The sequence below is a fragment of the Vipera ursinii genome, assembly GCF_947247035.1.
Source record: "Vipera ursinii genome assembly, chromosome: 7".
NCBI lineage: Eukaryota > Metazoa > Chordata > Lepidosauria > Squamata > Viperidae > Vipera > Vipera ursinii.
This window is the reverse complement of record NC_139521.1, coordinates 67604590-67615135: the sequence shown is the minus strand read 5'-3', so window position 1 is coordinate 67615135 and position 10546 is coordinate 67604590. Positions and strand designations below refer to the sequence as shown.

The window sequence follows — 10546 nt, the reverse complement described above, 5'->3', positions numbered from 1 at the left end:
TAAGAACAATTTTAAGGGAGGCAAGGAGGAACGAAGGACAGGTGGTCCTCAACTTGCAGCCGTTCGCTTAGTGACCAGTCATAGTCACAACGGCACTGGAAAAAAAGGGATCTATGGCCGTTTTTCACACTTAACGACCATTGCAGCCTCCCCATATGGTCAGGTGTTCAAAATTCGGATGCTTGTCAACTGACTCTCATTTATGACTATTGCAGTGTCCTGGGGTCATATAATCCCCTTTTGCGATCTTCTGACGTGCAAAGTCAGTGGGGAAGCCAGATTCACTTAACAACCGTGTTACTAACTTAAAACTGCAATGATTCACGTAACAGCTGTGCCAAGAAAGGTCGTAAAATGGGACAAAACTGACATAAACGTTTCACTTAGCAACATTAATTTTGGGGTCAATTATGTTCGTAACTCAAGGACTACTAACATTAATCAGGGGTTAAAGCATGTTGTTTATCAGGCTGCTGTGTTTAATGGGGTCTTTATTTACTTTAATCCCAACTTGGTATTATTTAAAAAAATAACTTAAAAGTAATGAATATATCAAAAACGCCTTCCTGCTCCTGTTTTCCACAGAACAACAACCACGTGAGGTAGGTTGGGCTGAGAGAAAGCGACTGGCCCAAGGGTTACTCAGCCAGCGGGACTAAAACTCACTTTCTTCTAGTTTCTAACTTAGGTTTTGTACTCCAATTCTATATTGATTTGCTTGTGTTGAATTTGGGGTGAAAAGCATGGCAACAACTGTCACTCTGACAATCCAGAATTATCTTTTTCAGCTGTTACAGGTGAACAGGCTGTGTATTATGATAAATATGACTCAGAATATGACTCCTCATGCAGTGATAGGAAATGAAGGTTAGAAAAATATTTATAAAGTTCAAAATACAGCAGAGAAGAAAATATGGCTCAAGAAACAGAGAATGCAACTTTTTCCTAGATTGTCCGATCTGAAACTGATGGTGTAGAATTTTTCACTTGTCTATCATTTGCCTGAACAGACAAAAGCAAGCATGTCCAGAAATATATAGTCCGGAGCTACTTTTCTGGCCTGCCAATTTTCTATGTAGAGTTTTGCTTTAAAATCTATCTGGTGATGTTTCTCTTGCACTTGTAAATGCCTCAGGCCTGTTACATCTAAACCAGGGGTCTTCAAACTTGGCCCTTTTATGATGTGTGGACTTCAACTCCCAGAATTCCTCAGCCAGCGTGCCTGGCTGAGGAATTCTGGGAGTTGAAGTCCACACGTCATAAAAGGGCCAAGTTTGAAGATCCCTGATCTAAACCCTTAGGTTTTGCTGATTCCTCAAGCTGAACTCATTGGCTGGATTTGTACAAGTGCTAAAGTAAAAGATCATTGTTTTGGGTTTCACTGTGGTCTGCAATGCGGATCAATTTTTAATCTGAATATGTTATATGAATCCAACTCATTGGATTAAATAACCCCTCACATGGGTTATTCTAGTGACTGGAAATGCGTCAGTTTTGGACCAGAGATGGTCAAAATTTAAGTCAAGATGGCAGACACAGCTGCATGTTTGTAGCCCCACCCCTTTCATATGCAGCTCTCTATCACCATTGGACTTTTAAAAGATTCTTACGGTTTCCATATTGGATTTTTGTGCAGTCCATACCATAGTGCATAACATATTCATAGAGGTGAATGAAACTGTTCAGTAGAGCTTATACACAAATTAAATTGGCAAAAAAATTGGAATCTATAAAAACATCTTTTTGGGGGGGGGAGTGTTGATGCCTGGTGTTTATCTAAACTAATCCCTGAAGTTTTCTTGTCAAGATTTTCATTTCATTTTGCTATTGTTAACTGAAGCCTGGGAGAAAGTGACTGGGCCAAAGAAACCCAGTTGGTTTTGTGCTTATCTGTTTTTCAGACTGGTTCCTTAACCACTACATGAAACTAGGTCTTAAAAATACATTATAAATTACTAATAAACTTGGGGGGGATGTGTTTCATTGAAGAAAAGCAACTAAACAAACAATGATGATGTATAAAATTAGTTTAACATTGGAACTGGGGTCCCTGTATACCCCTGATTTTGCATAATTTCCATATACATGAAAATGAATTTGTTGAGAACAAAATGCACCATTAATATCTAATTTTGCAACAGAACTGCAAAATTCTGCAGAATAGAGAGAGCGAGGAATGTCTTTAAAATTAGCTTATGTATTATGCCTCTATGATAGGATAATATTTTATCATTTACAATGGATTAGGTTTTAAATAATTTATACCGTAGGTAGTTCTCAACTTGCGACCATTAGTTTAGCCACTGTTTGAAGTTACAATAGTGCTGAAAAAAATTGACTTTATGACTGGTCTTCGGATTTAAGTCTCTTGCAGTATCCCTGTGGTCGAATGATCAAAATTCAGATCCTTGGCACTTTAACCATTTATTGACCATAGTTGCAGTGTCCTGGGTAATGTGATCACCATTTGTGAACTTCCCAGCCAACTTCTGACAGGGAAGTCAATGGGGGAAAACTGGATTTGTTTAGCAACTCCAAGATTTGCTTAATGACCACAGTAAAAAAATTAAAATCAAGTGTGACTCACTTAATGACTACATTGCTTGGCGAAAAAGTTCCAGTCCCACCTATGGTCTTAAGTCCAGGATTCCCTATATTCATTTGAAAAAAATGCATATCCCACCTTCTCTTTTCATATAAGAAGTAGACTCTTCTGGAGTTATATATGCAGATTTAGGGAAAATGGACAACTAATGTATTTAGTATAATATTTTTAGGAAATGTTTTTATATGTGATTTCTTTGGAATGATATCCCTTGATATTTAGTGGAGAAAGGAGCGTAGAATTTCAGTCTTCCCTTGGTGGAAGGTCATTGGGAAGCTAAATTCTGGAGCACAACAAAAAAATCTGTGCCACTGAGAGAGAAAGAGAAAAAAGGCCAAGGTACAGATATAATTGCTTGTTTACTCAGCATTTTATGCTAGCTTAGTTTAATAACCAGTTATATTTTGATGAGGAAGCAGGTAAATGTACAAGTAAATGAACTTTAACATCTTCAGTGGCAGAGTTTTGCCAAGAACTGTATTATTAAACTATCCAGATTAGAAGCATTCTTTTGCAATGCACTAGAAATCTTACAGTCCAAGTTAAACTCTGAATAGATCTTGGCCTTGTACCTTTTAATGTTCTGCGTGTAGAAATAATGCATCCGAGGCTACTCTTTTCCTTTTTTGTGTTGCTATGTGCCTGTATTTTATTCATCAGACGGCTTGCCAATTTCTGTGCACAATTCTGGAGTTGTGACGGTCCTGAAACCTCTGACGTGTCCATTCTCTGGAGGGCTCAAGTCACCCAGAAGAAGATTGCTGGACATTTATCTGCAGATGCAACAAGGGCGGGGAAATGCTGCTGTTTTATCACCCTTACTGTTGCAGTATAGTTCTTAATATTGGCTCTAACCTATTAACACTGTGGCACTCTCCAGTAACTCCAGGCATCTTTTTATCTGCTTCTCTTTCAGAGCTTCTATATAGGTCCTCGACTTAACGACCACAATTGAGTCCAAAATTTATGTCACTAAGCGAGATAGTTGTTAAGCGAGTTTTGCCCCATTTCACGACCTTTCTTGCCACAGTTAAGTGAATCACATGGCAGTTGTTGAGTTAGTTAACACGTTTGTTAAGTGAATCTGGCTTCTCCATTGACTTTGCTTGTCAGAAGGTCACAAAAGGTGATCACGTCACCCTGGGACACTGCGGCCGTCATAAATATGAGCCATTTGCCAAGCATCCAAGTTTTGATCAAGTGACCACGACAATGCTGCAATGGTTTGAAGTGTGAAAAATGGTCATAAGTCACTTCTTTCAATGTTGTGGTAACCTGGAACGTCACTAAATGAATGTAAGTTGTAGAGTACCAGTACACCAAGGAATGTTCTGGGATCCACAGGTGTAAAGTTGACCCACCTGGGCCTTAGGTCAAACCCAGAAGCAAGCCCTTAGGACCACCCCAAGCTCCCTCTGTAACTTAATTGGTTCTATTTATAAACCAGAAAGGGACACAGTGGCTCAGTGGGTTAGGATGCTGAGCTTGTCGATCAGAAGGTCGGCAGTTTGGCGGATCGAATCTCGAGTGCCGCGTAGCAGAGTGAGCGCCTGTTACTCGTCCCAGCTTCTGCCAACCTAGCAGTTCGAAAGCAGATAAAAATGCAAGTAGAAAAATAGGGACCACTACGGTGGGAAGGTAACAGCGTTCCGTGCGCCTTTGGCGTCTAGTCATGCCGGCCACATGACCACGGAGACATCTTTGGACAAGCACTGGCTCTTCGGCTTTGAAATGGAGATGAGCACTGGCCCCTAGAGTCGGAAACGACTAGCAAGCATGTTTAACATTACTGTTCTGAACCAGCCTGCTACCGGCCTTGCAGAAAGGCAAACCCCTGTATAAACAGTAGAGACTGGAGAGCGTCTGAGGCTGGAAAGCGTCTGCCAAGATTTATTACACAAAAAACAGAACAAGAAACAAAACACTGGAACTTGAATCCTCAAACGGAACGGTTGCTTTCAGCAACCAGCCCTTCCCCAAACACTCCTTTTATTTAGAGTTCAGGGCGTGGCCTCCCTGTGCCTCCTTCCGAGAAGTCCCACAGCCTTTCTCTGCTTGTTCCTGCTTGACTGCCTCCTGCGTCGGGCGTCCTTGAACAGGGCCAGCTGTGGGTCATCATCATCCGCACTCTCGGGCTCGCGCAGCTGAGAAGAGGGCCCTGGCTGGGGGCTCTGCGAAGCCTCCAAGCCATCATCAGCAAGCTCGTCTTCAACACCCTCCTCCTCCCCCTCATCTGAGTCATCCGAGCCGGCTGCTGGACCCACAGGCTGGCCCTGAATCACAACAATTACCTTTTTTATAAACCAGAAATCAATTGAGGAACAGACTTAGCCCTAGTATTTCTTTAATGTAACTTCTAGAGGTTAATATCTTAATACTAAAGATAGGCTTCCCTTTTCATTTTGAGCCCTGATTTATGTTTCTCAAAGCTTAGCTTGTTTCCATTTGTTTCTATGGACTTGAAGAAAAGTTTGCTAGCCCTTCCTGTCTTTGACAAGGGCAGCTGCTTAGGGGAGTGAAATCTGACCTACCCTGGAAAAATATTTGCCAAGGATAGACAGCTTTTCTTCCATTTCTCTCCCTAGCTTTTCTCAAACAAAGGTGCAAGAAAGATCCACACATGGATATGATTGGATCAAACATACATGGCAGTAGAGATTTGATCCTCATAGCTTTTCCTTTTGAGTGAGGGTAGATTTCTATCTGTTTGGCAACCTAGGGATGAATTTTCTCAATTTTACCCAAACAAGGAATAATTTGCAGGGTTCTCTTTAGAGAGAGGGCTGCAGAGATTTAAAGCCCTAGATCCATGGTGGCGAACCTATGGCACTCGTGCCACAGAGAGCCCTGTCTGTGGGCACGCACACCATCGCCCCAGTCCTAGTCCTTCACCTTTTATAAAACCTTTTCACTTTAGGCCTCTGCCGCCGTGTGCTAAAAAAATTGATAAGGATCAAATGTGGCCAAAGTCTGGGTTGTGTGGCAAACTCATGCAGGTTCATTTAATGTACTAACTAAGCCGGGAATAAGGTTTATACGCTAATATGGGAGCTTACCTAATTCAAAACCAAACCATGTCATGGCTTACGGGTAGTCCTTGATTTATGACAATTAGGACTAGGAATTCCCATTGCCAAGTATGGTTAAGTGAGTCACACCTGATTTTTGCAATCAAAACTAATTTTTGGCATTTTTGTTGAGCAAATCATTGCAGTTGTTAATTCAGGGGTCTTCAAACTTGGCCCTTTTGTGACTTGTGGACTTCAAGTCCATTCTGGGACTTGAAGTTCACAAGTCACAAAAGGGCCAAGTTTGAAGACCCCTGTGTTAATTGAATCATGCGTTTGTTAAGCAAATCTGGCTTCTCCCATTAACTTTGTTGGAAGCCAGCTGAAAAGGTGACATGTCGGTCACAGGACCCTGGGATACTGCAACCATCGTAAATACACACCAAAAACTCACATTTTGATTATATGAGTGGGGATGCTGTACGTCACTTTTTTCTGTGCTGTTGAAGGATTAAATCCATCTAGGTTAACTTAAGCCTCTGTCACGACACAAATTGCAACATTGCATCATGTGTATGACACACACAACTAATTCTGCCGTCTTTGTGGTTTTGGCTAGGTGACACCGTATTTGCTCATCAAGTATTGCACTTTGCAGCATACCTAAAAGTATTACTTTCAGTATTTATTTAAATGTATGAGCCATTAATTCAAAGCGCATTAAATACTTAGGCTCTGCCTCAGTTATCCGGTTATTGGGAATGTTTAGAAATTCTAAGAGCTGTTTACAGCACATGCTGACCCACAGTTAATGATGGGTAATCTAATTTTAGGGGTTGCCTCTGGCCTAGGCGAGGGCTGGCACATCTGGGCCTGTAAACACTCCAATAAAGGAGAACATTTGTAGCTCAGGGTTGAAATGAGAGTCCTTAGCGCTCTCCGAGCTTGGTTATTTTCTTGCAGATGTTTCAGGACCCAAACCGACATTACTTACCGGTCGTTTGGGTAATGAAATACATGCAAGACAACGAGCTCAGAGACCAACAGGGACCCCTGTAAGCAGTTGGATGACCACTAGATGGGAATAAAGTTTCTTTCACCTTGCTCCATCCGGATTTTGCAGCCCTGCCTGGGCGAATTCCAGGTTTGTTTGTTTGTTTGTTTATTATTTATTTATTTATTTATTTATTTATTATTTGATTTATATACCGCCCTTCTCCCGAAGGACTCAGGGCGGTGTACAGGGCAATAAAATAAGAATACATTAGTTAAATAATTTTAAAACCCAAATCCATCAGGCCAGGCCGGCTTGTTCGAATAGGTTCAGTCCGGCAGGCACCCAACCCGGATCGAGTAGCAAAATAGGCACAATTCCACAACAGCCACAGACTCCTCCCTCCCTCCGTCTATTCAGCCTGATCCGTTTCTTCCCCGCGTTCGCTTGCATCGAGCTGAGCGCACAATGCCGCCGCGGGCGAACAATGGGAAAGGCGGCGGCGCCGGCGGCGGCGCACTCGCTCCGCAAGCTTCCCGGGCGCTCTGAAGGCGTTTTTTTACGCGCGGCATCCGCGGCGGAGGCAGGAGAGGCCGAGCTTCGTTGGGGAGGGCTCCAGGCGCCTGCCCGGTCCGCGGCCGCCCTCGAGTTCTAACGCGCCGGCGGGGGCTCCCCGCCAAGAGCCACCCTGCGCCAGTCACCGGCTGCGGGCAGCGCCTGAGGCGCCCCGGCGTGGCCGAAGGAGTTAAGGGGGCGGAGCTGCGGGAGGCCAGGAAAAAAAGGGAGGCAGCTGGGAAGAGGCGCTGCCAGTGAGCCGAGCGCCGCCCGGAGGGTTTTTTTTCCCCCTGCGCAGGCCGGCGAGCAAAAGGCAGAGAGCCCGGGGACGCCGGCGCTCGGCTGTGGTGGCGCCTCGCAGGCCCTGGTCGCCAGCATGGAGGCGATACTGGGCGCCTTTTTGCAGCTCCTGAGCCTCTGGTTCGCCCTGGCGTTCCTGCTCATCGTGCTGCCGTCCGTCTTCGGGCTGTCGCTGGGCGTCTCGGAGCTCTACCTCCGGGCGCTCGTCAAGATCCTCGAGGTGAGTCGGAGCGGGGTTCCCGGAGGGGTGCGCGAGGAGGTCGGCGCAAAGGCGCAGCTTATTTTTATTTTTCCCCCCCTCTCCCCGCCTCGATTTCATGATAAGCCAGGCGACGACGCTGCTGCTCGATTGGCAGGGGATGATGGGGAGTGTCGTCCGGAGTACTTGAAGGGTGGCCAAAGGTAACGCTTCGCCGGCACTTGCAAAGCTCACCGAAAGCGGACCTTTCCCCCGCATGATTCAGCGATCTCTTTAAGCGGCGGAGGGAGGCGCCGGGCTGGGATCCCCATTCTCCGGATCCCAGCCCGGCCGGGTGAAGAGGTCGCGGCCGGGTTGGGATCCGGAGAATGGGGATCTACGCGAAATATGGGAGCGGGAGGGAGGTTGTTTTTTGGCTTGCAAACCAACCTGGGACGAAGCGCGTCGTCTTTGCATTGCTCCCAGGGGATTTAAAGGACTGTTAAAAATCCACCCTTCAGTGCGGAATCCGCTCTCGATGAATTATCCTTATTAGGCCGAAGCTTTCCCGGTTTGGCCGGGTGGAAGAATAGGTGCGTTTTGGGATGGAAAGCTGGGGTGGAGCGGGCGCTTTTCAAACAAAAACGCCTGCCAAAAAGCTTGGGTTGTGCCAGGGCAAGGCTGCCTTGCCTATCTCAAAAGCCATTTCATCTGGGGTAGTTGGTTTAGTGCGTTTTAAGGAGCCAGGCTATTGATTTTTTATTTATGACCTGCTGAAATATTTGCTGCTTTGCTTTGTGAGGTTGTCCAGAAGTCAAACCAGGTGCAGAATTGTTGTTTTCCAGTTAATTATGGCAATCCACTGCTTTAAGAAGAACCCTGCTGGGAAATGCACGGTGATCCACTGCACTGCACAGGTGCAAACAAGCACTCTGTAATAGTATCCCACACCTGTGTAAGTTGTTTGGAATTGGCACTGTAGGTCAGTGCTACATGGATGACCTTGGTGAAGTTGTCTGCAACCTATCAGTGGCAGAGCCCCTCTTGGATCAAAAATAAAATTTCTATTTAAAGGACAGTATCCAATGGGAAATGTGTATTGGTTAGAAGGACCCAGATGACCTTCACTATAGCATGCTTTATTAATTAAATTTATAGTTGCCGGTATGACTCCTGGGACTCCTGATAGTATACAATATAGGAAACAAATCTTAAATAGCCATTATAACATAAAATTAACATAAAATATAAATCCAATCATGAGAGAATGCACCAAAATCTCACAATACAACCATCTTGTGGGCTCCTTATTATCATGGGACTCTCGCCTGCTGAATACACACACACACACACACACACACACTATATAGAATGAGATTTTTGGAAGAACAATAGGATCAGGCTAATCTCACTTCAGGTGGGTTGTGGGGCATTGATGTTCTACAGGGCAAGTCTACTGCAGAAAAGGTCCCTCCTTCATCTCATCAGAACTCTTTAGCACAGATATGTCAAACACAAGGCCCAGGGGCCGGATCCGGCCCGCGAAGCCATCCTGGAAACAGTGAGGGAACGGCCCCCACTGCCTTGGCCCTGGCCCAGAGACCCTCCTTCTGCCAGAGACCCTCAGATCTGTCCCACTCCTGCCCAGGCCCCCATAGGCACCCTTGATGGAAATGATGTAGAGCTGGCCATGCCCACCCAGTAGGCCATATGCACTCTAGCCACGCCCACCCAGTAGGCCATATGCACTCTAGCTGGCCATGCCCACCCAGTAGGCCACACCCACCCTGGCCATACCCACCCAGCCCCCTGAGGGCAACCGCAATGCTGATGCGGCCCTCAATGAAATTGAGTTTGACACCCCTGCTTTAGCAGATAGGACCCATAACACGCTCTTCCATGCTAGATCTGATGGGTAGGTAGATGCAACCAAGGAGAGATGGTCCCTTAAAAAACCTGACCACATGCCATCTGGGACTCTAAAGATGAAAACCAGCATTTTGAATTGAACCCAGAAGCAAACTGGGAACCAGTGCAGCTTGCAGAACATGTGTCATGTTCATGTAGTGTTTCGTTGCACGCATAACTCGTTTCACTTTGCACCAGTTGAAGTTTCTAGACACTTTTCAAGGGCAGCTCCAGTATGTTTCAGTACTCCATTCCAGAGGTGACCTAAGTAACTCTGAGATTAATGTAGACAAATAAGTATAATTTTCTCCTGTTGCAGTTAACAGGGCTATCAGTAGTTTACAGCAGTTCATCAAAATGCAATACAGCTTCTACAGGAATGACAGAAAATTTGTTTGAAAAGCACCAATGCAATGTAGAAAAAATATGTATACATCATACCAGGGTTATCTTGGCTACTATACAATATATTGTTGTGGCTAGCCTGATGTCAACTGGGCACACCTACAGAAACCAACAACTTGAACTGACCCTTCAGCCATTGCCTATTCCACTCCACTTCACCTCCCATGGTGGAGGGTTTCTGTGGGACATACAAGTTGAACCAGTTTTTATGATTTGATATTTTGAGATTAAGCCAGGTCTTAGTTGAGTATCCATATAGTTTATAATAACTGTTGAATATATTTACTTCCAAGTTTATTTGTAATGACGTTCAGATGTCTTCTCACAGTGAGGAAGTCTTTATTGAAGGTGTCAACTATGTTTTATTCACAAGAGACCACATCATCTACTTCTGAATGAAATTCAGATTTCTTCTTATACTAAGAAAGTCTTTGGTGAAGGTGTCAACTATGTTTTATATAAGAGAGACCACACCATCTACATTGATGGGTACACTTACTATCAGTGGGTGTATTATGGCGATTTATAAACTTCCATTGGACAAGCAGTTTTTTCTTGATTACTTTTCTTGAATATTTTTAGAGTGCTTGAAG

The 10546-nt window shown here is 44.6% G+C and overlaps 1 protein-coding gene across 1 annotated transcript in view; it reads left to right on the top strand.

Annotated features, from left to right (window-relative positions):
• Positions 1 to 7333: 7333 nt before the first annotated feature.
• GPAT3 (glycerol-3-phosphate acyltransferase 3) overlaps positions 7334 to 10546 on the top strand; it is a 36247-nt gene continuing 33034 nt past the window's right edge. The window contains exon 1 of the mRNA XM_083367539.1: positions 7334 to 7682. Coding sequence (XP_083223665.1) covers positions 7539 to 7682 — 144 coding nt within the window. The 5' untranslated portion in view covers positions 7334 to 7538. The remainder of the gene's footprint in view (positions 7683 to 10546) is intronic.